Source organism: Petromyzon marinus, chromosome 63, assembly GCF_048934315.1.
Source record: "Petromyzon marinus isolate PM22_M1 ecotype Great Lakes invasive population chromosome 63, UKy_Petmar_22M1.pri1.0, whole genome shotgun sequence".
In the NCBI taxonomy this organism is placed as follows: domain Eukaryota; kingdom Metazoa; phylum Chordata; class Hyperoartia; order Petromyzontiformes; family Petromyzontidae; genus Petromyzon; species Petromyzon marinus.
This window is the reverse complement of record NC_133729.1, coordinates 9,298,850-9,326,821: the sequence shown is the minus strand read 5'-3', so window position 1 is coordinate 9,326,821 and position 27,972 is coordinate 9,298,850. Positions and strand designations below refer to the sequence as shown.

At 48.6% G+C, this 27,972-nt stretch overlaps 1 protein-coding gene across 1 annotated transcript; it reads right to left on the bottom strand.

The window, feature by feature from the left end:
• Positions 1 to 300: 300 nt before the first annotated feature.
• Positions 301 to 26,848, bottom strand: DPY19L3 (dpy-19 like C-mannosyltransferase 3). The gene is made up of 19 exons (XM_032977329.2): positions 26,721 to 26,848; positions 24,572 to 24,743; positions 23,268 to 23,401; positions 22,475 to 22,565; positions 21,556 to 21,677; positions 20,214 to 20,359; positions 18,773 to 18,896; positions 17,522 to 17,656; positions 16,079 to 16,210; positions 14,878 to 14,979; positions 12,934 to 13,007; positions 12,251 to 12,409; positions 9,768 to 9,890; positions 9,062 to 9,170; positions 8,493 to 8,549; positions 6,904 to 6,986; positions 6,113 to 6,245; positions 4,642 to 4,800; positions 301 to 3,430 (listed from the first exon to the last, which is right to left on the bottom strand). Exons 2-19 carry the CDS (start codon positions 24,675 to 24,677, stop codon positions 3,164 to 3,166), a joined length of 2,256 nt encoding a protein of 751 aa, XP_032833220.2. The 5' UTR covers positions 24,678 to 24,743; positions 26,721 to 26,848; the 3' UTR covers positions 301 to 3,163.
• Positions 26,849 to 27,972: the final 1,124 nt, after the last annotated feature.

The following is a 27,972-nucleotide window of genomic DNA, read 5'->3' as shown; positions in this document are numbered from 1 at the left end:
ACTTGGGAGAGAAAGGCGGTCGGGCGTGGTGCTGGCTCACTAACAGCACTTGACAGTCTGTTAAGGCTATACGGGGGATCTTTGTCTTTGTGCAATGAAAACAATGACTTGAAGATATAATTCGAAGTGCACTTTCAGTTCCTCTTGGATCCTAGGGATTAAGTCGACTGCCAAATAATCATGGACCTCGTTTGACGGTTCACATCAAGTGTATATCGTCTCAACACAACACGTGTACTGCATGTACACAAACTCCGCATCGTACATTGTACAAAAAACACCAGTTCCTGTAGAACTACGTTGTCATCAACTTGTCTCAAGTAACCATTTATTTTGAAGGACCATTACCTGAAGCGTCACCAATTACATACTCTTTCTCTTAAGGGCCAGTCTTATTGACAAATGTGAGTTGTTTTCTGTGCCTGCGCTCTGCTGCCAATGCAGCAGTATCACCAAACCAATTGACAATGGAGCAAGTGTGACCGATCCACCACTAGACCGGCCGCAAACCTTTGCACGTTCAGTGCACATTTTTACGTGTTGTTGAAACTACAGTATGTTTTCTGGCTTGCAGCAAGTTTTCTGTAATGATGAGGTTTTGTAATCATATACAGATATGATCTAAAATTAGACATTATTTTATCAGGTGAGGCGCACAGCAACCTGGCCATAATGAAAGATCAACGAAGTGGCTTACCACGTGAAAATGTATTGCAGCCAAATACTCTAAACGCATGTTTTTTTTTAAATGTGGAGAGAAAATCCGGTGGACCCAGACAAAAATCCACACGACCACAGGGAGAACATGCAATTATACAGGCGTCAGGGTCGGGGTTGAACGCACAACCTTCATACCAGGCGAGGTAGTTAACATATCGCCACCGTGGCACCCTAAATGTGAAATGCGTGCATGGTTACATTTGTAACCGGTGATAACCTTTGCTTCCCCTCTATCAGCTTTAGCGTCACACTCCATGACAGCTGCCTTCATCCAATGATGGGTAATGTTTTTTTGTAAGCGCTCAGCCATGAGACTTAGAGGAAGGTTGAACTTTAGGTTGAGGCTGCCTTATAAGTGAAGTCATGGGACCGTTTAACACGAGGCTTAGAATAATATAGACATTAGCCTGATGCTGCTCTAAGAGAGATATCAACTTCTGGAATGGCGAAATATATTCGGAGGTGCATTTGTGCGAAATTTCAGCTTTCTTTCCTTCATTAGAACAAAATTAGATTACGTTAGTCACTATGGCGAGCAGCTAGAAATCGGGTTGCCAGTTCAAATCCTGGTTGGGGGTTGACTCAAACCATCATCCTTATGGGGTCGATACAATTAATACCACTTTGTGGTGGTAAGTCAACAGTGGTGTCCTATGAATGAAACTCACCCCTGCCTTTGAAATGTGGAATTTCCGCCACTGGTGCAGAGCAGCAAACGGGAAGATAAGCGCCACCTAAATGCTCTGATTATGAGCAGATAATCGCTGACTTTATTGGCATCACTGAAAGTCACAATTCTGCATGTGTATTCGAAGAGCCATTATTAAAGCCTTGACCTTGGCCCAAATATTGACAGGTGACATCCGATGGTGGCCACTTCTGGGCGGCCAGCTCATCTGCCTGACGTCGGCACAATCCCCAGAACTTCATTTCAGCCAATTCAACAATAAAATATATCAACCACGTGAATGGTAAGCAGGCTGCTGACATGCAAAATCCAGTGTATCGCTAACAACTCGAGCATCACTGAAAATGGACAGTAGCGTTTGCGCGTGACATTCGTGCAGATGGTGGGACACCTGCGACTGCTGAACAAATGTGAAAAGAGCTTCATAGCTCATCGGATTTCTCCAGGATAAATAAAGATTCTAATTCTGTGAGGTGTCGATGAGTCCCAATTTTAAGACAGCGGAAGGGTTTGGGGGATTAAGGGTGGAGGTCTGAAAAGGAGCCCGATTTACGATTGATTCTTATGCTCTTACTGCATCGATTTGTGCATTTAATAATTCAATTGCATAATTAATGCAAGTTACATGCAAAAAGTGGCTATGCGGTAGGAAGAAGTATAGCAATTTGTATTGTTTTACATAAGGTCGCACCCATTACAAAGTGCTTGCTACAAATGAACCACCAATACCTTGCTGATCTCGTAAAGGAGGATCAATCATCACGCAAACTCCGGTGGTCATCCTCGCAGCAGCGGCTGTTGGCTAACCATCGAACAAAGATGGTCATCGCATTGCGCGCTTTCAGATGCACTTCTGCGGCCGTCTGGAACGCTCTTCCATTATTAAGAAGCCACTTGGAACTATGCCCCTTTAAATCTAGATTGAAAACTCACTTCTTTAGAACTGCTTTCTGTGTGTAGTTTGTTGTTCTTCCCTCCGCACCTCCGATTTGCACGGTTGGCTATGTACAGTGCGAAAGAAGTTCAACATACAGTACATACATTCACAGTACTTTTTACTATAATTCACACCTTCACGATGACACACTGACCATCATGGTAAAGTATGATAATATATAGATATATAGGTATAACCTATATATAGGTATAATCTACATGACCTGTATGGTGTGGAAAAGCCTTCATCCAGCAGTGCATTGACAAAAGGCAAACAAAAAAACAATAAACTCTTACCTCAAGTGGAATGTATGCGACGACAAGAGACGAGCCATGATGGACCGTACAAAAGACAGGACCTCGAATTGTGGAAATGCATTAAACTGTGAGCTGAGGAATCTTATTTAAACGTACACTGCATCATAAACCAGTCACGTTCCCAACTTCCCCTGCAGACTCACGCGGTGACGGTGTTGCAAGAGCCAGACGCTCCCTCCCTCCGTCCCCACCACCACCTCCCTCCGTGCCTAAAGAAACAAAACTCCAGCAGGACAAATACCCAGCGGGACACGGCCACCGGTGTATTTAACAACCATAACCGCGGCTGCCACTTCCTAAGACTCGGTCCGGCACGGCTAAACAGATCAACGGGTCCAGTAGGGTTAAACAGATCAGCGGGTCCGGCACGGTTAATCAATCATTGAACGAGCACGGTTAAACCGTTTAACAGGCACAGGACGATTAAATGGTTTAACTGTGTCGCACTCAGGCCTGCTTTAACAGTTAAATGGTCGAATGGGGTCTGGCATGAATTTGTGGTTAACCGGGAGTCCTCGTCGGGCTCTCGACGCGATCTGTACGAGCTCCACTTTCGTCCGGTTGCTTGGCTCGCGGGTCCACGGAGTCCGGTTGGTCTGGCCCCGGCGTCGCAGGGTGCAGAATCCGGTAGACGTGGAAGGTGTTGTTGGAGAAGACGGCGCGGAATTGGCGTGCAAAGGCCGGCGACTGTGCCTTGATCTCGTGGCAGAAGCGGCCGTGCGTCGGCGCGGTGAGATCAGCGTCATTGGGGCCTTCTCCCTCCATCACCTGCACGGTCACCCAGGCCCCCCGCCCCGCCACAGATTACACTTCCGGTGACTATCTGGGCTGGCTGGGCCAAAGCGTTAACTGGCCAGTGACAGTTGTATATATCAGAGCAAATAAAAAAATATTTACATAGCACAATTCGTGCGAAGAATGCAATACAAAGTGCTTTACAGGACTAAATGTAGGGACCGACACACTGTAAACAATAAGAATAATACATAACAAAAATAACATCACATTATAATGAACTAAAAGTGTAATAAACATGTAATAAAAGCATCCTAATTAAAAGCCAATCTATGTATGTTGAACTTCTTTTGCACCGTACATAGCCAACCGTGCTCATCTTACTTGATCCAATGATGGGAAATGTTTTTTGTAACTGCTCAGCATGAGACTTCGGGCAATGTTGAACTTAAAAAAATGACTCACGAATTACTCAATTGGGATTATACCCAGAAATCATCACCCACCACTATTCGGCAGGACCCTCTTGAAAAAACAGATCTTGACGTTCAGGGAGGGGCTGTCGGGTAAACAAGTGTAATAAAAATAACTGTCTTTGACATTTAGTTTGACACAATTTTTAATGATGCAGTGTAGAGGTAGCTGAGACCTTGGGGTCAAATCGGTGTTTCAGCCTGGACACTATGCGAGTGAGCGCATGCATGTCAGTGTTAGTGAATACGTCTGGATGTTAGTGCGTGCCTGTTAGTGTGCGTGCTAGTACAAGTTCGTGAGGGTGAGCGGTAGTGGAGTGGTTAGCGTGCTGCGCTACGAAGTCGATGACCCAAGTTCGATTCCCGCTCACGGTCAACACCGGTGACAATTATCTAAACCAGTTCTGGGCCACCCCTAGGTCGACTCTGCCTCAAATGAGTACTTGATGCAGTGTGAAAACATCACCACTGGGAAGGCAAAGCCAGCCACTCACCCACTCGTGTGGCATGTTGGCCTTCATAGGTGCTCGCTAACAGCACTTGCCCCAAAATCTGTTAAGATTATAGGGGGGATGTTTGCCTCTGTGTGTGTGGGTACGCAGGACGGGAGGGCGGCACCGGTTGTGGCACCAGCGTGGCACCGGTGTAGAACCAGTGTGGCATGGATGCGGCACAGGTGTGACGCGGGCACGGCACCGGCATGGCACCGGCATGGCACCGGCACGGCACCGGCACGGCACCGGCGTGAGCGGGCGGCTGGCACACGCGCACCTGGCCGTTGGCGACGTCCAGCAGGTCGCGCAAGCGGCAGCCGCGCCCGTGCCGCCGCTCGTAGCACACGCTGTCCTCCAGCACGACGTAGTGGGCGCCCAGCGAGAGCAGCATCGCGTGCACCTCCGCGGGAGACCTCCGCGCGTACACCTGGTACACCTTGACCACGGTCGCAAACGAAGGACGACAACGGCCGTTGGTCGATGCGCTGGGGGCGATGGCACATGTTGCAAAACTCCTTTCCCGTGGGCGTCGAGGATGCGAAATAGCGGAGCAGAGAGTGGACTTCAATGGGTGACAGAGCGCTCAGGAGTCAGGCACCTCGTTTGTGGAAGGCATTAGGGACACTCCATCAATCGAGGTTTTAAGGGCTCGTCTGAGAACACATTTTTCCTTCGTGTATCCGTTTGTGTACGGTTGTTTGCCTCTTAGTTTTAATGTAAAGTTTTATGTCCAGCAGCAAGCCATCTCCGGTACAAATCAAGAAATATAAACCGTCACACACCTGGGCACACACCTGACGGTTAACAGGATTTCTGTTGGGCTCAAGCAGGACAAGTAGGCGAGCCGGTGGGTGGGAATGAGTAAATTTGTATTCTCTGGTTCTGCTCAATGGCTCCACCCCACCGGCGTCTGATTTGTCAATCGTTTCACATTCCCACCGCCCCTCCCTGTAGTTCAATGAGCACGTTCATTTCGTGAACAGAAGTAGTTGCGCAAATATTCTTTCCAAATTAGTTTGTCTAAACTAAACTACGAATTTTTTATTCATATTCTTAGTTTTTTCGGTAAAGTCACGTTGAAGAGAAACAACAAAATAACAAAATATATATAATGACCGTTTGAGTTATGGTCGAAACGTCGTGAGAATTTTTTATTGTTTTATATATATTTTGTTATTTTGTTGTTTCTCTTCAACGTGACTTTACCGAAAAAACTAAGAATATGAATTACTGCATTCACGAAAGCTTTAAATCAAAATACGAATTTTTTGTTTGATTTTACCAGGTAAGGCCCACTGAGCTATATATCTCTTTTTTCCAATCTACTTGGTCAAAAATGATAGCTCAATGAAAGTGGCTTATCATCACGTGGACATTTAGAGCAGCCAAATGACTCTAAACGATGGCCGAGCGGACAAAAATCATGAAGCAGGGTGATGACTCTGACTGCCGCCCACCAGTTGGGTCAGGTGCATGGTTGGGGGAGGGCCAGGGGGGGGGTCACTGGCGATAGCGCACGAGAGCCACTGTCTCTCGACTGCTGGATGAAGGCCTCCCAATGCTTTCGCCCATCTCCGACGATCCTCCGACGACTTCTGGATGTAATCGCCACGATCCATCTCACGGCCACACAAGAGCCGATGTAGTCCGCTCCGTCCCACGTTGCGGTCATCCACCCACGACCTCACGGGACAGGACGGGGGGGGGGGGGCGCGGTGAAAGGAGGCGAGAGGAGGGTCTTCGCGTACCTGTAGCGTCCTCTCCCGCAGCGTCTTGTCCTCGTAGTGCGGGTGGTTGGTGAGCACCCGTCCCGTGCACAGCTTCACGCCGGCCATCAGCTGCATGGTGCCTGCAAACACTGCGTCCGGGGGTGTGGCCTGCCTGGTGCCCACACGCACCAAAGACAAAGAGTCCCCGCATAGCCTTGGACACGATTGTTAAGGAAAGTCTTCCTAGCAGGCGCCTATGAATTCCGACACAGCGGGTGGTTGACACTGTGCCCGGCAGCCGTTATTACCCCAGTGCTGCTGTTTACATACCGCACCGGTTACTCATTTAATGCTGAGTTGACCTAGGGAAAGCCCAAGACCGGTTCAGATATTCATCAATGTTTTTGGTCGTGAAATGGAACCGAACTCGCAACTGATGTTAGCCGTGGCCGGGAATGCGAGCTCAGGTCGCCGCCGGGTTCATAGTGCAGTGTGCTAACCACTGCGCCACCGCTCCCCACACACATGCATGAATCATTCGCTCGTTTATTGTTCTTGATGAAAGCCAAATCGCCCTGGCAAGAGAGGTGATGCTGTTTGATGTGTTTCAATCGATTGATGTTGTATCCTGGTTAAGTAAAAGATACGACTAAATCGATGGGGTGACGCAGCTCTGAACCAGTAATGTCACCATTCCGATGATTGTGTGGCATTCATAAGTTAATGAATTATTAAACGTTTTGACTTCGACAATCCATTCAGATGAAATATCTCATTTGCGACAATGTCAAGGGTGTCAACATAACAAAGCTTCCCAGCTTCCCACTCACTTAATCCAGTTCATGAGGTCCACGGTGTCAGGGTCGTAGAACTCTCGCAGCTCCCCCATCTCCCTCCTTATCCTGGGCGCCGCCTGCACTCGCACAGTCGGGGGGGGGGGGGGGAGATTTGCCGATGAAAATCGACAATTCGAGTCGCCCACAAAAGAAGCCCCATCCTTGTATGTATTCTGACTCAGATGTGCATACACAGGATGAATCCGATGAGCTATAAAGCTATTTTTTTACAGATGTACAGTAGGGGCACGGGGTCAGAATGTTACAACAAACAGTACAAAAACACGATAGGAGTGCAAAGTCTAGGAAAGGTAAACAAACAACAAAAATATATACTAATAAAACTAAAATAATTTTAATCCAAATGCGATCCAGTAACCCTTACGCCTTCAAGAGTGCCAGATCACAGGCACAAGTCGGCTACGCCCGGCTCAGCTCGTTCGTGTGGCTTTCATTGATTTATTTTATATGCAGAACAATTTTTCTTCGTTTACGTTCCAACAATAAACACACTGCCCGTGACGTCACCGGCCCGACAGAGCTCATTGTTGCAATTTCACTGGATTGATCATCTACGTACGTATGTTGGACTTCTTTCGCACCGTACCTAGCCAACCATGCTCGTCGGAGGTGCGGGGGAAGGACAACAAACTAAACACAAAAATAAGTTCTGAAGGAATGAGTTTTCAATTCAGATTTAAAAGATGTACAGCATTACATTTTTATTTAAAGCTTTCGTGACTGCAGGGATTCATATTCTTGGTTATTTCGGTTAAGTCACGTAGTAGTTACATTGGAGAAACCAAACGACATGTCTCGGACCGCATCCGTGAACACAAAGCAGACCTAAAACACGGTAGGACCAACACCTCGGCCGTGACAGATCACTGTTATAATTCAGTAGGCTCACATGACATTGCCTTCTCCAAGACAGAGGTTATCTGCAAGCCATCTGGCTACCATGAGAGATTCGTTCATGAGGCTATCCACATATACAAACACAGAGACAATTTCAACCGAGAAGATGGATTCTGGCTTAGCAATCATTGGAAGGATTTGACAAACCATTTCGGGTCTTAAATGATTGTTCACGCTTACGGTGGCTTTCAGACCACATCCATTCTTTTCGTCTCCCCCCTCCTCTTTTCCGAACATAGATGGACTCGTCCATCTGAATAACTGCCAAATCGCTCTCCGTGGTGATAACGTTAAGAAAAAAACGCCACTTTTTTCAAATTTTTCTTGCTGTGGTTTTCACACCTGATGATGATTGCTTGTGTTGCAGTCGAAACGTCGTGAGAATTTTATTGTTTTATATTTTTATTATTTTATTGTTTCCCTTCTACATGACTTTACCGAAAGAACCAAGAATATGTACAGCATTGTGGGATGCTGTTGACATGAACGATGCGATATAAAATGAAAGTATTATTATTAAAAGTACATAGCTCTAGCGGCTTCCTAATATCAGAAGGGAGGGCATTTCAGATGACCGCGGAAGCGCGTCTCAAAGCGCGCAATGCGGTGACCATCTTTGTTCGACAGTTATCCAAAAGTCGCCACTGCTGTGAGGATGAACCCACCTGCACAAGTGTGTAGAGCAGCAGTAGGGCGGGCACCACGTATCGCGCTTTGCTCAGCTGCTCCGGGACACAGAAGAGTCGACGGTTAGACACATACCCTCACCTCTGATTAGCGCGGTTGGCTACGTACGGTGCGAAAGAAGTTCAACGTACATACATCTTGTACGTTGTGTAAACATCAGCACTGGGGAGACAAAGGAAGCCTGGCATGGTGTTCTCCACACCAACCGTCTTGCAAGCCGTACCAGCTTTCATAGGTGCTCGTTAACAGCACTTGCCTCAGAAACTTGTGTCGGCTACATGGGAGATCTTTGTCTTTGTACACGTGCGTGTGTGAGAACTGGGCGGCTAAAATGCAGAAAGTTGGCACAGTAGGGGGCACGGCTGGTGCATCTGCCAGTCATCTCAGTTAACCCATGGCACCTGGGTTTGTCCCGTGACCTGTCAGCGAGCCTTCGACACTTCACGAGGCCTCAAAGTAAACGTGGCCTGGCACAGGCGCCGTGAGGTCACCGCCACTTTGTGGCGAATGTCGGGTGTGCTGTGTTGTTGTTGTTAGAACTGGGCACCTTCTCGGGCGCTTTCCCCAGTGCCTGCGCAGTCGCCGCCCAAAGTCCAGTGTCGCTCACGGCGAACGCCGCGAAGACGCACATGTGCGACGTCCACAGGTACTTCATCCTGCGGCGGGCACAGCGTCTGCCTCGTTAAATCACAGCAGGCGCCGTCGCAGGACCGCGAGAGATGACGATGGCTTAGTGGTGGTGGGGGAGGGGGTGCCTTCATCCAGCAGTAGATTGGTCATGGCCAGGGGTTGGCAATCTGCGGCTCCACAGCCACATGCAGCTCATTAAGGACTGCTTCGTGACGTTACTGAGGTGCATTGAGCCCTTGAAATATCGAATTTATGTTCCGTTGGTTGCCAACCCCTGGTCATGGCTAATTGTGATCATTGTGAAAGAATGTATCTGGTATATTTGTTGTCCTTCCTCCGCACCTCCGATTAGCACGGTTGGCTACGTACAGCACGCAAGAAGTTCAACATACGTACACACAACTGTCACCGCCCAGTTAATGCTTTTGCCCAATCAACTCAGATAGTCGGTGGCAGCGGGATTGAGCCGTGCTCGAAACGGCCCGGCTACGGCTAGGGCCTGCTTTCCCACGGCCGCCTAAACGTATCAAAAAAGCAATGGTGGAACGGCATCACTCTCGCCCTAATAAACGCGGCTCGCGTGCGCACGCCCGTGTCCCCGTTGCCTCTCTTCGTCGTCGGACCGCATGGTGGAGAGCGCCAGCAGGAAGAAGAGCAGCGTGTGCGCCAGGTTGTAGAGGAGGTCGGGACGGAGGAACACGTCCCTCGCGCCCGTCGCCGTGCGCATCTCGTCGCCGCCAGGCCCTCTGCGCGCAGCACCACACGAGGATTCAGACGAACCGTACGGACAGTGAACCCCCGCTATGCGCGACATTCGAGGGTTTCGCATAATGAGCTACTAAAATGTATACCCATTCCCTGTTCACGACCGGCCGCACCCCGGTGTTCGCGACCCGTCTACGTGCCTACAGACCACGAGACCGGGGAGGTGCGTGCAGAATGTTACTGCATTTGAGACTGCCTGCGAAAATTGGGCACGGCCCCTCGGCTGCCCGCTTAGTCCTCAAGTCTGGTAATAATCCCGCTCTGCACTCGCAAATGTGCATTTTCACTTACAGTCGACTCGTTTATACGTTTTGATATAAACGAGTCGACTTTGAAGTCCATTAAAAAGAAGGCGAATGCTAATCAGGGAAAGCGTTGCGGTAAGCGCTCCCCAGATTGCTAAAATGATAACTGTGTATTGTTATCAAACGCCCACATCTCCCGAGGAGTCATCCTCCTGAATTCATCACCATCACCACCACCTCCATCGTCATCAAAGGTAATTCAAAGGGACATTGTTCTTCACAATTATTTAATTGTTTAATGTTATCATTGTTATTCTTAGCTCTTTCGGTAAAGTCACGTTGAAGGGAAACAATAAAATAATAAAATATATAAAACAATAAAAATTCTCACGACGTTTCGACCATAACACAAACGGTCGTCATCAGGTGTGTCGGTTTGCATTAATTAATTTATTTTAAAACGGTTTATTTATTTATAAAGAAAGATTTTATTAACCATTTCAGGTCTTAATTGATTGTTCACGCTTACAGTGGCTTTCAGACAGCATACATTAATTTTTCGTCTCCCCCTCCTCTTTTCAGAACATAGATGGACTCGTCCTTCTAAATAAACTGCCAAATCGCTGCGCGTGGCGCTGACGGTTTTTATAAATAAATAAATACACCGTTTAAAAATAAATAAATTTATGCAAACCGACACACCTGATGACGACCGTTTGTGTTATGGTCGAAACGTCGTGAGAATTTTTATTGTTTTATATATTTTATTATTTTATTGTTTCCCTTCAACGTGACTTTACCAAAAGAGCTAAGAATACGAATTACTGCAGTCACGAAAGCCTTTAAATCAAAAGTTATCATTGTTATTAAATATTAATAATTTACTCCCCCAAATTCACTCCTACCAGATACGTAACCTAATTTTTCACATTGGAATGAGGTTCCTGTATCCGCGAGCGTTTTCAAGAACGTAACCCTTGCGGATAGAGAGCAGGGTTTACTGTACTCTATGTGTAGTGACACAGCGCCGACTGCTGTCCTGCAGCGGCAACCGCGGTGGACCGTTAGCGCACTCACGCCGTCGAGCATAAACATGGGTGTGTGTGCCGGCAGGGCGGAGGAACTGGGGCAAGGATCACGGAAGACCTCATCGGGAGGCCCCTGGGACCCGCTAGTGGGTTGGAGAAGGGAGTTGCGGCCAGGGCGGAGCCAGGCCGCGCCGAGGAGGATAAAAGCAGCGGAGAGCTCCGGGCTGCCGGTTCTGGGACTGGACTCGTCTCGTCGTCGCTGCCGTCTCCGCCGCCTTCGTCCGATAATTGCACGGCCGGACAGTAGTTGGCTGTCTCGGTCGACGCCGTCGGCGCAACGCGGTCAGGGTTGTGTCTAGACCGGGCTGTACGGCAACGTGGTCGAGAGAGGAGGCTGAAGTTGGTGCAATAGAAATAAAGAGAGAGAGAAGGTGCCTCCTGCAACTACCTCGTCTCCGACTGAGTGTGTGTGCCACACACACCGAGGAGGACACTGCATATGTATGTTGAACTTCTCTCGCACTGCACATAGCCAACCATGCCAATCGGAGGTGGACAACAAACTAAACACGAAAATTCGTACTAAAGAAATGAGTTTTAAATTTAGAATTAAAAGTGCATAACTGCAGTGGCTTCTTCATATCGGAAGGAAGAGCGTTCCAGACGGCCGCAAAATCGCATCTGAAAGTACGCGATGGGGTGACTGTCTTTGTTTGATGAGCCAAAAGCGAGCAGCACCTATGAAGGCCAGCACGGTACAAGAGGGGGTGGGTGGCCAGCACCACGTCCAAACACCTTTGTAACGCCAGTGGCTAAGTTTACACACTGCACCAGGTACTCATTTGAGGCTGAGTTGACCTAGAGGAGGCCCAGGACCGGTTCAGAAAATCGTCACCGGTGTTGGTGGCCATAAGCGGGAATCGAACGCGGGTCGCTATGTTCGTAGGGCAGCGCGCTAACCAGGCACGTGCGCAATCTAGATATAGAAATGCAAGGGGGGGGAGAGCAGCCCCAGCCACGTGAACCCTACCCACACCCGAGAGCGACTGTCGTGGCCGTCGCGGGCACCTGAGCTTTCTGAAGACGGCGGCGCTGGCGCCAATCCCGCAGACGGCGAGTGCCAGCATGTAGACGGGGAACACGGCGGTGCGGGACAGGCGGACGAACGTGTCGGGCGGGAGCCAGCCAAACGCATCCTCGCACAGGTAAAGCTTCGCATCAAAGTCCCTGTGGACACGCACAAAGATCCCCCGCGCTCAGCTTTGACAGACTGTTGGAGCAAGTGCTGTTCGTGAGCGTCTATTAAGGGCGGCACGGCACGTGCGGTGGTGGAGTCGCTATCAACGTCACTTGCCGCTAAGTGGCGGTACGTATGTATGGTGAACTTCTTTTGCAATGTACGTAGCCAACCTTGCTAATCGGAGGTGCTAATCACAGTGCGTGTGCCAAGATCGATGCACTTCGAGGCTACGTAGAGTGTTGAAGGTTTTTTGGAAAGAGGTTATGGGACTGACGAACGTTGGTTTAGTAACCGAGATCACTGGCAGGTGCACCACATGTAAAAAGACGGTGATCACCCGTACAGCCTAAACAAACTGAAGCTGAGTCGACCTAGGCGAGGCCCAGAATCGGTTCATATGATCGTCAGTGGTGTTGGCCACGAGCTAGATCTGGCACACACACACAGGCAAAGTTGCATGGGTACCTATGTGTTCTTATCTCAGGAATATGAAAAGTGCACTCTGCGTTACCTGGTGTTACCCAGACCGAACTTGGCCTTGAGGAACTTGAAGATGTGCTCATCTGACTGCAGCTGCAACAGCACCTGTGAGCCGGGCACACACGGTGGTGAGATGTTAACCACCTCGCCTGGTGTACAAGAGGTCGTGGGTTCTATCCCGACCTTGGCGCATGTATATGTGGAATTTGTATGTTCTCCCCGTGGTTGCATGGATTTTTCTCCGGGTCCTCCCGTTTTTCCCTCCATACTTAAAATCAACTTGCGTTTAGAGTATGTGGCTGTATAAATGTCCACATGCTGAGCCACTTCGTTGAGCTATAATTTGTGATAGCCAGGTCACTTCTGAAAAAGAGCTATACAGCTCAGTGGGCCTTAATGTAGTATATATAAACATCCACTGCTAGATGAAGGCCTACACATAGTCGTCACAATCTCTCATGATCTCGTGATTCAACAATCCCTCTCGGTGACCCAGGTCGCTCTTGCAAAATAGACAATATCATGGTCTATTGAGTTAGCGATTAGTTAAACGCAATAAATCTTTAAACTTGATCTAGTTCCTGCACGTGACTTGATGTCATCGCTCTGGCTCTCAGGCATATTCCGTCCACTTTGTAGTTCGTCTTAATCACTGGTCGTAGCGGTCGCCATCTCTCAAGAGTCCTGCAATCAGGGTTGGGTGACACTACATTGGTTCGGACAAAGGACAGATCAGAAGGTATGAAACAATAAACCTATGCTAAAAGCAATCTGAGTAACTTATTCACAGCAAATAAACTAAACTAATTTTTATTTTATTTCATCAGGTAAAGCCCACTGAGCTATATAGCTCTTTTTCAGAAGCGACCTGGCCACAAGTGATAGCTCAACGAAGTGGCTTATCACGTGGAAAGGTATAACAAAACATTCTCTAAACGCATGTTTCTAAATGTGGAGGGGAATAACCGGAGGACCTGGAGAAAAATCCACACAACCACGGAGAGAGAAACACGCAAACTCCAAATATACAGCGCGTGTCAAGGTCGGGAAATAACCGACAACCTCCTGTACACTAGGAGAGGTAGCTAACATCTCGCCACCGTGGCGCCAGTGGGAAGTGGCTTTAAGATTTAGGCTTTAGTTAAAAATGAATGGACACTGACTTAAACGCAAAAAAATATTAGTGTGTTACATCCGGGGTTACAAATATTCAGAAGGGAAACCAGTATTCACAAATATCCATTCCTATGTGTGAGGAACAATTCGTTTTTGGGGAATCTCCGCTCGATGGGAAGTTTGCTTCTTGAAGAGGAGTTGTACAATTCATTGGACTTTACTTGGAAAAGAAACTTCTCCTTCTGCTGATTCTCCTCATGTTTCTCCTCTGCTGCCCAATGTGGAATGCCCTCCCCCAGCCATCCGTGCTGTCTACTCCCTGCCCCTGTTTAAGACTCAAGAACTCCCCCTTCTTTTCTGCCTATAACCAACTGCATCTTCTCTAGTATATATATATCACTGTCTACATGGTGCGCATGTATGGTCATGGTACACCTTAAACCGCATCCACCGCACAAACCATGGCAGTAGATGCGGATACCTGATGCACAAATGGAAAATAAAAAAAATATCCAGGAGTAGTGTGCGACTGTGGATATCCAGAACAGACCGTACAACGTCTAGCGACACAAAGCGCCGATCCGCAAATACGAAGGAGACATCACGGCGAAAAACTCCCCTACTCTCGAAGCAGATATCTGGCTGGACCACTTGAATGTGAAATTGTAGTTGTTGTTCTGCGTCTATGTCAGCAGCCGTACGGAAGAATATAAGCAGAAGAAGATGGTGGGCATGTCACGCAGTTTCTGTACAGCGTCTTGGCATGGATTTGTATTCAGATTCTAGAGGATCACAGAATCGGATGCCCCAGGCAGCGGCCCGTGAAGGTTTTGCGCTAACCCGGCCCTGCCCGTCGTACCTTGGCACCAAAGTTGATGGCCAAGGTGAGAGAGGTGACGATGAGCAGGTGAAGGGCGAGGCAGGAGATCCGTCGCCAGAACCCGCCCATTTCCAGGTCCGGCTGCAAATTGGCAGTAATAGTTCTTTATTTATTTCACTCGTGTACACGGGGAAAGTCTCACTTGAGGCTCATGATTTTTTTGCAGGAGGGTTCCTGCCAAGTTTCCGAAGTTGGGGGTATGATTGTTACGTAGATTACAATTTGATAAGCTGTGGTATCATTTTCAAATTCGACAAATTTGGACCACAGTGCCAACACACAATGGACTACTCTTGTGAATGACATCACGGAGTCTTTAACATCCAATGTGAAGCAGGCGACGCGTATTCCACGCATAATAGACCTGCTGTATCAATCAAGACGGCCGCCGCGTTCGAACCCTCAACTCTTGCAACAAACGGCATAAACGCGACCGCTTGGCCATGTCACCACAAGGCCACGAGAGTATTTTGACCCCTGCGGTATTATTTGAACACCGCTGGCTGTGGTAGTTAACAGCCCCCCCAGCCAGTTTAGCTGAGAGTTGTTATCATGTTGGGAGTTAGCCACTTAGTCTTCTACCTACATATAGACACAAGACAATGTGAACAAGGTCGCAAGACGCACAAACACTTTACAGTGTTCTGATCCCAGGGGGGCTGGGGTGGGGGGGGAGTCATTTTGCTATCATATAGCACCTCCGATTAGCACGATTGGCACCTCCGATTAGCACGGCTGGCACCTCCGATTAGCACGGTTGGCATCTCCGATTAGCACAGTTGGATTAGCACAATTGTCTACGAAAGAAGTTCAACGTACATACGTACCCCAAGGTTCAAATAATAAATAGTATTCTAACCTTGGTGAGTTCAAATAATAAATAGTATTCTAACCTCCGTGAGTTTGAACGTGGCGCTTTAAAAAATAAAACAATGCTCTTCCTTCCGATGTTAGGAAGCCAGTGGACCTGTGCACTTTTAAATCACCTAGATTTGAAAATTAATTTATTTAGAACGGCTTATTGTGTTTGCTTTGTTGTCCTTCTCCTGCACCTCCGAGTACCACAGTTGCTCTACGTACGGTGCGAAATAAGTTTAACATACGTACATACGCAGCCGAAGCTGTAAAACCGCAGCACTTGGATACAAAGGAAGTTAATGGTCAGCCGATTGTTTGTTACCTGCAGTCGCCTCGCCAGGAATGTGGCCAGCAGGAAGCTGAGTGTGAGTGAACCAAGGATCATGGGATTGAGGAACTGTAGCAGGCACACGAGCAGCATGGACACCGTCTGGCCTGCAAGCACCCAGTCGACCTGTACCCCGGCGCACGGACAAAGACGAAGGTCATCCCCCGATGCAGCAGCACCCCCCTGACGAGGCTTGAGACTCGGCGAGCGAGGCCTTCCTGGGGTAGATAATCAATTGCACGCAGGATGCTGCAATTGTAGCACACTAACCGCTCCACCTCTGCTCCCCACTATAAATTCGTCTACACCACGCGCACTTACACACAAATGCAAAAACGCCCCATATAGCCTTAACAGACTTTTCGGGCAAGTGCTGTTAGTGAGCAGCACCAACGAAGGCCGGCACGGCACATGAGGGGGTCGGTGGCTGGCACCACACCCGTCCGCCTTTGTCTCTCATTTTAGGCTGAGTTGACTTAGGGGAGGAGGCCCAGGACCGGTTCAGATAATCATCACTGGTGTTGGTCGTGAGCTCGCGTCGCTGTGTTTATAAGATAGGGCGCGAACCACTGCACTACCGCTCCCTAGACACAAAGACAAATATCCCCCGCATAGCCTTCTCAGACTTTAAGAGCAAATGCTGTTAGTGATCACCTATGAAGAGACACACACACACACGTATCGGTCAGCGAGTTTCACTTCCCACATCCCAGAGTTTCACTCCCCCTTATACCATAGCTGAAGATGATGTTGGAATACGTCACAGAATCCATGCATATGCATGATTCGTCTTCCTTTTTATTTAAACAATACAGCAAGAACAAAGCAAACTCGACCGCTAGGATCGGTTATGGAGGTGATAATGATGATGGTGAAGGTGATAACGATGATGATGATGACAATGACCATGATGACCATGGTGATGATGATGGTAATGACGATTATGATGAGGATAACTATGATGACAATGATGATGTCCATTATGACGACGGTGGTGACAATAATAATTACGATAATGTGATGATGACGAAGATGACAGTGATGCTAAAAATGGTGATGAAGACGACGTCCATGACGATGGTGACGATGATGACGATAACGATAATGGTGATGATATACGTATGTACGTTGAACTTCTTTCACACCGTACGTAGCCAATCGTGCTAATATAAGGTGTGGGGGAAGGACAACAAACTAAACATGAAAAGCAGTTCTAAAGAAATGAGTTTTTAATCTAAGATGATTTGAAAGTGCTGAGCCCCAGTGGCTTCATGACGTCGGAAGGAAGAGTGTTCCAGACGGCCGCAAAAGCGCATCTGAAAGTGCGCTATGCATTTGCCACCATTGTTCGATGGCTATCCATGATGATGATGGTGACGATGCTGACGATAACGGTGATGATGATGGTGATGATGTGCGAAGGGTGGTTTCACGTGCCTTGCGTGCGGGCGCGAGCTGCAGGCAGCGTAGACCATAGAGTGCCAGCGCCTGTATGAGCAGCACAAACTGGTTGAACTGCCACGCAAGGCTAAAGACGAAGGTGCTGAGCCACACTGCAGCGAGCACCGGCCTCTGGGCACACAAAGACAAAAACAAAGATCCCCCTTACAGCCTCAATAGACTGTTGAGGAAAGTGCTGTTAGCATGCATATATGTACAGTATGTAGAACCAGCGCGTAAACATCGCCACTGGGGTTATAAAGGCAGGCGGGCGTGGTGCTGGCCACCCACCGCCTCGTGTGCCATGCCGGCCTTCATACGTGCTCGCTAAGAGCACTTGTCCCAACAGTTATTAAGGCTATACAGGCGATCTTTGTCTTTGTGTGTATGTTGAACTTCTTTGGCACCGTACGTAGCCAACCGTGCTAATTAATCGAAGCTGCGGGGGGAAGGACAACAAACTAAACACAAAAAGCAGTTCTAAAGTGCATAGCTCCAGTGGCTTCTTAATATCAGAAGAGCGTTCCAGATGGCCACAAAAGCTGATCTGAAAGCACACGGTGCAGTGACTACGATCTTTGTTCGATGGTAAGCCAAAAGCGAGCACCTATGAAGGACAGCACGGTGCACGAGGGGGTGGGTGGCCAGCACCACGCCCACACACAAGCACGTACACACATACGCACGTATGCACGCACTACTCCAGGTACCCATTTAAGGCTGAGTCGACCTAGGGGAGGCCCAAGACAGTTTAAAAAAATCATCACCGGTGTTGGTGCCTATGAGCGGGAATCAAACTCCGGTCGCCGGGTTTGTAGCAAAGCGCGCTAACCACACACGCGCACAAAGACAAACATCCGCCGTGTAACCTTTAACAGACTGTTGGGGAAAGTGCTTTCAGCGAGCACGTCTTAAAGTCGGTGCAGCACACGAAGTGGTGGGAGGCCAGCACCATGCCTGACCACATTTGTCTCCCCAGTGCTGATGTTATCGCACAAAGTACTCAATGGCTGTGAGTGGGAATTAAACTATTGTCATCAGGTGCATAGCACAGTGAATAATGATCTCACAAGAACAACCAATTAAATGTAAACCATTACACACGCGTTTATTAAAATACTATTCCGAAAGTTTCCTTCCAATCATAGTGTCCAACAATCACGTTGCAGGACGTCAACATTCCACACGAGGGTGCATATCGCCACAGGCCTACCGTCCGCTCAGGGTGGTGCGGTGGCCGTACTTTACCTCCTGCCGGAGCTTGAGGTTGGGCCGCAGATAGCAGGTGACGGCGGCCACCTGGCAGGCGAGGAACGGCAGGGCCCAGTTCTCGCGAAGGGAGACGGTGAACTCCGCCCTGGTCGTGTCCAGCCTGTGGGAGATGAGCCACCACCGTCCGCCCCGCCACGCAGTATTAGTGCCATGGCCTTATTATTTCTCACCGGTGTGTAATGTTGATCCACGTTTGTTTTTTGGTTAGGCCACGTGGTCTTAGATTTATGCAAAAATTATTGTTATTAACCCTTCCGCCACGCGACAAGGTTGTCACACTTTCAAAGATATCGTTCACACGTGTGGCCAATGTATTCATCACCGGTGAGGAGCTTTATTGGTTAGAATGTAATCAAAGCATTGGCATGTATAACATATCTTCGCAAACGTGAAAAACATGTTGGGTAGTCGAGGGTTAATGGCAAGAATTTTGGCATAAAACGACCAAGTGGCCGAACCAAAAAAACAATACTTTTTGTTCCCAAAGGTTGGGTTTTAGCCAAATTAAGTGCAGGACAAAACTTAAATGTGTGCGGTCATTGGTGACTTTGCTGGAAACATCAACTCACTACACTTGAGAAGCTGTTTTAATCATCGGTGGCTTAAACTTGGGATCGAAACCAGGCTCTCAGTATTACTGGCTCGGTGATCTGATACAATATAAGCCACCTTAGCAACTCACAGTGGCGAGTTAAGGTGCCACAGTGGCGAGTTATCAACTACCTCGCCTGGTATACAGGAAGTCGTGGGTTCGATCCCGACCCTGACACCTGTATATGTGCAGTTTGTATGCCTCTCTGCGTGGCCACGTTGATTTTTCTCCGGGTCCCCCGATTTTTCACTCCACATTTAGAAACATGCTTTTAGAGTATTGGGCTGAAGTTATAAATCTCCACGTGATAAACCACTTCGTTGAGCTATCATTTATAGCCAGGTCACTTCTGAAAAAGAGCTACGTTGCTCAGTGAGCCTTATCTGGGAAAATAAAAAAAATTGTTAACAGTTAAAGTATATGGCATGAAGTGTAAAAGGTCAGTCAAAGGTGGATGGCAGCCACAGGTATGAATCTGCTCAAGTGTAGCGGCTGCCTGTGATTGAACCAGATACTCACAGGCGGATGACTGGATTCGCACTTAGGCTCCCAGCATTACTGGCTCAGTGCTTCACCCTCTGAGCCTCCACCTCGGTCACTTACGTAGCTGGCCCATTTACAATAACTCTCATCGACCGTGGAGGGTTTTCACGGTCGCGCTGCGATCGCTCTCCCAACGGTGTTTCCAGGGGTTGTACCACGCATATGTTCACCACAAGGTCCGAAGTTTCACTCCACGCTCTTGAGAAGCTTCTTCTTGGTGAAGACAAACAACATTCGGCTGGCACGGCCTGAACGCACGCTGAAGGGGAATCGTTCCCTCACCTGTTGACGGTGAACCACGTGGCGGCCAGAAGGCCCGCCAACCACGTGCCGCTGAGCAACCAGGCGGTGACGTGCAGCGCCACCACGTAGAGGCCTTGTAGTTGGAACACCGCGTGGATGTAGAAATAGACGGGCTCAATCCAACCCTGCAGGGGGGGGAGGGATGGGGGGCGGTAGCAGAACAACACAGTAGAGCTCAAGGACGGACCGGTAAGGTCGTGGCAATGATGACTGTACGAATACGTGTGTAAATGGACGCACGTGCAAGGTGTGTGTGGCTTTGTCTAGGTCCGGTCATCCTCACAGCAGCGGCTTTTGGCTCACCATCAAACAAAGACGGTCACTGCATCTCGCGCTTTCAAATGCGTTTCTGTGGCCCTCTGGAACACTCTTTCTTCCGATATTAGGAAGTCACTGGAGCTATGCACTTTTAAATATAGATTTAAAACTCATTTCTTTATAACTGCTTTTGTGTTTAGTTTGTTGTCCTTTCCCTGCACCTCCTATTAGCACGGTTGGCTATGTACAGTGGGAAAGATGTTCAACATACATACTGTAGGTCGACTCAGCCTCAAATGAGTACCTGGTGCGGTGTGTTAACATTGCCACTTGGGGGACAAGTGTGGTTGGGCGTGGTGCTGACCACCCACCCACTCGTGTGCCATGCCGGCTTTCATAGGTGCTCGCTAATAGCACTTGCCCCAATAGTCTGTTAAGGCTACACGGGGTATCTTTTCCTTTGTCTTTGTACACAAGAAAAGTCCAATAAACTCATCACCACACCGGTGAACAGCCAATAGCGAGCTGGAATAAACTGAAACAAGCCGGCAAGCCAGGTCATTAAAGGGAGCGTCCATTTTGTTTGGGTTTTTGACTTGTAAGAGCGCGTGTGTAAACGGACGCACGAGTTTGGCGTTTGTAGGCTATGTGTGAGCACACGCCGTTACGATGTTTCCCACGCCCGGTGATTTGATGATTTGTCGCGGTTCGGGGTCAAAATCTTATGCAAGAATCGAAACTGATCTCGTTCTGTTTCATCGTCTCGCTTGTATACGTTCACATTCTCTTACTGCTCCAGTTGGTACAATTTTTTTCACTCAATTAGCTTAGTGCAACATTCGGACATCATCGCCGGACGAGGGCCTCCCCACACCATGGGGTTATTTAACCGTACTTCACCATGCTGGCAGTACGCGTTGGTGAAGGCGGGGAGCATAGATGTACATTACAACAATGGATTTTTCGCTGAAATGCCATCTGCTGCCCACAACAGCAACCTAAACCACTGCTTAGCTTGTGAGATCGGACGAGCTGATTTTGTTGACTTGGTCCTAGGTCTCACCTGGAGGGGAAGGGCGCAGTACAGGAGGCCCATGATGACCTCCTGGTAGATGTTCATGCGCTGCAGGAGATTGATGGTCCGAAGCGACTCAGTGCGATTGTCGTAGACCAGCTCACGAATGCCTGGCAACAACAGCAGCAGCAGCCACGGCCACGGCGCACGATCATCCCACCGCACGCGATTGGGTGCCATGGTGGTAGATGTTACCTACCTCGCCTGGTATGCTGGAGATCATGGCTTTGATCCCGATCATAGTTTCACAGTCCCTTGGTTTCAGTCATAAGGTAGGCTCAGCCTAAAGTTCAACGTTTCTCGAAATCTCATGCCGAGCGCTTAAAAAAACACATTCCCCATCATTGGATGAAATAAGGCAGCTGCCATGGAGAGTGATGCTAAAGCTGATAGAAGGGAAGCAGAGGCGTTCACCGGTTACAAGTGAAACCATGCGCGCATTTCACATCTGGGGTGCCACGGTCACGAGATGTTAACTAGCTCACCTGGCATGCAGGAGGTTGTGGGTTCGACCCCAACCCTGACGCCTGTATATTTGGAGTTTGCATGTAATCCCTGTGGTCATGTGGATTTTTCTCCAAGTCCTCCAGTTTTTGACTCCACATTTAGAATCAACATCACGAGTTTAGAGTATTTGGCTGCTATACATTTCCACTTGATAAGTCACTTCGTTGAGCTATACATACATACAGCCAGACTGACCCACAGAGAGAGATAGAGGGACAGGTGATGTTTTTAAATAGACACAGCTAATGTACATATACTCAGCACTGCCAGTTCCTAACCACTTTGCAGGAGTGTTCATTCATCCTGCTTCCAACTAGGCTCCATCCGCTTAGCTTCTGCAATGTGGACGAGCTCACCGGGGGTGGTTTTGGCCACATCACTCGCCAGGCCACTGTCTCACCTTGCAGGAAGGAGGGCGCCTGCAGCAGCTGCTTGTAGTAGGAGTAGTAGAGGCCGCATTCTGTCCTGAACGAGATTTCACGCTCCACCTCCTGCAGGGAAACCTCCGTGAGCCCCAGGACATCGTGCGGCGCAGCTTGTGCAAGGGTGCTGTACCATTTGCATGGCCAGTGGGGTGAAATGTGGGGACTCCCCACCCACCTCTTTAAAAAACGTATGGCCAACGTGGAAGAGAGGGGTTCTCAAGAGATGATCTGAGATGGCATGGTCAGTGAGAACCCGTACTGGTTTGCTGCTGGCACTGGGCTGGGTCCGAGAGCCTGCATTACCCTGAAACCCTAACTGGGTGCGACCTATCACCTATGCGGCATGCTCATGTCACGTTCACAAAGCGGGAGAGTGCTCTTGGCCTCAAATCACACGGCAGCCTCACCAGGCCAAGCGAACTCTCACCAGGCCGGGTGGCACTTACACCACGCCACATGGCTCACTTTCAAAAGGGGCTACGTGTCGCGAGCTCGTGGGTTCAATGCCGAAGTGAGACTCTCACGCTGTGACGCCACAACCATTTGTATGTACGTATGTTGAACTTCTTTCCCACCGTACATAGCTAACCGTGCTAATTGGAGGTGCGATTTGGGGGGAGGTGAGCCAACGTAGCCTCATAGCTTATGGAATGTGGGGACACGAACCCGGATCCTAGAGCTGACCTTGTGCTTGAACTGGACCATTCCTGGACTCGATTGCCAACAGTCATGAAATCAAGCAGGGTGAGTAATTGTAAGTGCACCAACCTGAATGTTGGAGAACCAGAGCTCATTCTCGTGCAGCGTGTCCAGGTACTTGGCATGGCACAGCCCTGAAGCGATTCCCACCAGGCAGCCGAGTACTAGCCCCAGCGTCCGCTTTTTCGACACCATCGCCCCATCTGGGTGGGGAAATACAACAAAGATCCCCCGTGTAGCCTTAACAGACCATTGGGTCAAGTACTGTTAATGAGCACCTATTAAGTCCAGCATGGCACAAGTGATGTGGGTGGCCAGCACCACAGCCATCGGGCCTTTGTCTCCCCAGCGGTAATATTTATATACAATATCAGGTACTCATTTGAGTCGACCTAGGGGAGGCCCAGGAATGGTTCAAAAGTTAATCACCGATATTATCTGCGAGCGTGTTTCACACTTGGGTCACTGGGTTAGCATCAGAGTGGATTATTCATGATAAAGGATCCCCTGTATAATCTTAACAGACTGTAGGTACAAGAACTGTTAGCGAGTACCTATGCAGGCCGGCATGGTACACGAGGGAGTGGGTGGCCAGCACCATGCCCAGCCACATTTGTCGGCCTGGCCGCAATGGTAATACACCGCATCAGGTATTGATCTGAGGCTGAGTCGACCGAGGGGAGGCCTAGGACCGGTTCAGATAATCGTTAATGGTGCTAACTACGATACAATCACTCCTACACACAAAGGCAAAGATCCCCCGTATAGATTTAACATATTGTTGGGGCAAGTGCTGTAAGCGAGCACCTATGAAGGCCGACACAGCACACGGGGTGGTGGGTGGCCAACAGCACTCTCACACTCACTCGCGTACACACTTACATACACACGTACGCATGCACAGAGTGGGGCCGGAGATTTCACAGGGCCTCACGCTCGCAGCGCATCATGCAACGAGACGGCCCCCTCCGGACAAAAGTCCTGCGCTGGCGGCGCATAGCGCGAGGGCTGACACTCACTTTGTCTTCAAAGTCCCCATGGTGACAAAGCCTCACAAAGGAGCCTCTAATCCCAGAGCGGTGGAATTTTTAATTCGCCCTCGCCATCCGCAGAGGCTAGGACAGTCTCAAAACGACCATTTCTCAGACGCCATTTAGAAACCACGTCAGGAGTACATTTACCCTTGCCGGGCGTTAGAAGTACTCCCGACGTCCGCCGATATAAAAGGAAATATTACGGGCAACGGACGGGGCTGTTGGCACTTTGCCATAGCCGGCCCCCACGGTTGCGCTCAGTGGTTTGAGCCGCGCTACCGCCTCTCGTCTCTCCGTCAAGCCTCTCCCGGGTTTCGCTCTCGACGAAGGGGTCCTCACCTCGTTTGTCCGTTCCGGTCGGCGGCGCTCCGTGCCGAACGTCATCGTTGTGCCGCCGCCCGTTGCCCTGCTCCCTGTGCGGCTTGCGGTAGCGTAGCTGGCTCATCGCGACAGCGCCGGTAAACGCCGGCAGCGCGCGTGAGAGAGAGAGAGAGAGAGGGAAAGACGTGCGCTGTGCACGCAAGGAGGGAAGGAGGGAGGGGGCGGAGCGGAGAGAAGCTGCATGGTTAACACTGCCTTCGGAGAAATATTTAACATAGGGGTGGCCGGGCGGGTCAGAGGTCGGTGCTGAGCTGGCACTGCTCAGATGCTGGCCTGGAATCCGAGTTTCGGCTCCCTGCAATGAAACTGGGTTTTCACGTGCAGCGAATTTATGGTTTCAGCTCACCAATGACTGCACAAAACAACCATGGAGCAAAATTTATATCTGCATTTAAAATTGGCGATACAGCCAGTCCCCGCGTTTATGACCAGTTCAGATAATCATCATCGGTGTTAGCCATGAGCGGGAATCGAACTCGAGACGCTGGGTTTGTAGCGCACAATAACAGACAGAATATCAATTAACCATTGCAATCACAATATTTAAGCATTTAACTGCGACAACACTGAAATTACCATCTACTGGTGAATCTAATGCAGAATTATTCAACACGTTTGTCAATGACACTGTGTTAAAATATATATAACAGGTGATATCTTGGCAAAACGGCCCTTTTCCAGTCACAAGAGGGAGAGTGGATATAGCTAGGAGACAACACCTTATATTGAATATTGCTGGGAAACAGCACCTTATAAACTATGGGGCCTAATAACAAATTAAATTATCACAATGTTACACGATTGACATTTCTTTTTACATAATCCACTTAGTGATGCATGTCTCGGTTCAATTCTCATTTCAACAGGATTATAATGAGCATAAGTCACTTGGTGCTGATTTCCTGGGCTGAATTCTCATGTCAATAAGATTAATTAATATAATGCACTTAGTGATGCATCGCCAAATAATGTAATATAAGCAACGTTACACTTCCTACTACTGATTGTAACTCTACTTTAAAAAAAGTTATACTCATAGGGACGGTGACGCAGACCATTAGAATTGCTATTACTGATAAGAAGTTATACAAACTACGAGATTTTCTCCTACATACTGTAACTGTAGATATTCCTGGATGCTTGTGCTGTTTAAAAATGATTTTCTTCCAGATTTAAAAAATATTTTCCATTAATCTGTGGGGTTTTCTTGCTTCCTAGTAAATTGCTTGGCTTAAAACCCATAAATAACCGCAAATTAACTTAATATGTGGATTTATCGATGAAAGGTTGTACAACCGAATATAATTCATATTTATAGAGTGCCTTCACTCAAAGTGCTTGAGATAGCTGAAAAACGATGACAATAGGATGCTGTAGTCAGGGCCGGCCATAGCAGAGTGCAGGGCCTGGGGTAAATCACTCTATGTTGGCCCCCCAACGCCTTCAAACAAAACCGGAAGTATTGCAACTGATACCGTGACGTAGAAGTGCCCCCCCCCCCCAAAGCACAGGGCCCGGGGCAGTCGCTTGATTCGCAGTACCCTAGGGACGGCTCTGGGTGTTGTTGGCAAGCACACTTGACTTGCAATCCAGAGGTTGTCTGATCAATCTCATGGCGTGGCAGTTGCAAACGGGAAAGCTTCTTAGATCCACCCTGCCTCCAGCAGTATCATGGGATAAACCACAGTCGAACGGTGGGGTAAAGTGTGGGTACTCCCACCTCTGCCAAGCCGCCTGACCAGCCCTGGAAGAATTGGCCAAAACACCCTGTTAGAGGGGCTCTATAGAGCTGATCTGAGACGAACATTCCCCGCATAGCCTTAAGTGCTGTTAGCGAGCACCTATGAAGGCCGACACAGCACACAAGGGGGTGGGAGGCCAGCACCATGCCCCGCCACCTTTGTCTCCCCAGTGACGATGTTTACACATCACACCAGGAACTCATCTGAGGCTGAGTCGACCTAGGGGAGGCCCAGGACAGATTCAGATATTGGTGTTGGTGGCCGTAAGCATGAATCGAATTTGGATCGCCGGGTTCGAAGCGCAGCGCGCTAACCGTTGCGCCACCGCTCCCAATCGCCCTCACGACTACACGACCCCCACTCACCCTCTCTCGTCTCAGCGTGGGTGGACACGGCTCAGGCGACACACAGACAGAGGCCCACGGCAGAGCCCTCCACTGCCAGGTTCGTGGCAGCCACCCACCAGCTCCCGACTCACGCCTGGACACCCACACTTGGTGAGAACACGGGTGAGCAACGGTGAGAGCACATGAGGGGCATGGTAAGGGTACGTGAGTGCATGGTAAGGGTATATGAGGGTACGTGAGGGTATGGTGAGGGTATGGTGAGTGTACGTGAGGGCATGCTGAGGGTATCTGAATGTTGAGGCATTAGCTAAAGGGCCGTCCATAAATTACGTCACGTGATTTTGGACGATTTTTGACCCCCCCCCCCCCTCGTCACACGGCGTCACAAAAACTCAAACCCCCCTCAAATATGACGTCACAAAGCTCTACCCCCCCCCCCAAAAAAAACATATTTCCATTTTAAATATAAAACATGCTTCACATCGCTTTAAACTATTGTCATTGTAGTGCGTATTTAATGTGGCGCTGCACTCTGATGTAGGAGAAAACACGTATTAAAAAGGAGGCGTTGAAAAGCTTAAATTTAGCATAAAATCCACTTGAAAATATTCAACGTCTAACTAAAACTGCAGATGTTCAGAATATTATATTGAAATTATCTTATAATTATAACTATAACAAAAATACTTGAAACTTTATCATTAGACCTCCTTTGCCAGTACCAAAATATAATAATAGGGGTTTTTCCCCCGAGCCCTCATTACTTTGATAGTGGCATTGTCTTTGAGCTGTGTGACGCCTTGTGGCGTCATCTGGTCGAGCACCAATTGGGTCGAGGCTCAAAAGAAAGCCGTCCCTTGGTGTTGACCAATCAGTTTCAAGGACAATGCATATATTATCATAGTATGTTTTTTGTTTGCATTTTGACTGCAGGTAATGTGGTTAATGCAGTGACATGAATCCTTGTAAAAAGGTTTCAGTTTTGTTGCCAGAAAAAAGGGGAACACCCCTATTATTATAATTGAAACTTTGTAGTAGAATGAAGCAAAATGGAGAGTACAATTATAACAATCACATATTTATTCCACAGAATGAAAAGCCCTGGTAGAATCATTAGAATCAAAATGTTTAATAACAATCATAAAAAAATGCAAAATGTATGCGTCTCCATTCTCCCATGGAGAAGCAAAATGCTCCTTCATGGAATAAATAAAAGGTAACCTTAGTACATTTAAACAACCAAATAATTAATAATGAAAATTAACCAAAA

Excerpts from the sequence above, each read along its gene's own strand:
- DPY19L3 (XM_032977329.2), bottom strand. The coding sequence starts at position 24,677 with ATGAGCCAGCTACGCTACCGCAAGCCGCACAGGGAGCAGGGCAACGGG. Across the intron at positions 18,897-20,213 it reads ACGTGGTTCACCGTCAACAG|GCTGGACACGACCAGGGCGG; the intron begins GTGAGGGAACGA and ends CATCTCCCACAG. Across the intron at positions 13,008-14,877 it reads CCATCAACTTTGGTGCCAAG|GTGCTGTTGCAGCTGCAGTC; the intron begins GTACGACGGGCA and ends CCCGGCTCACAG.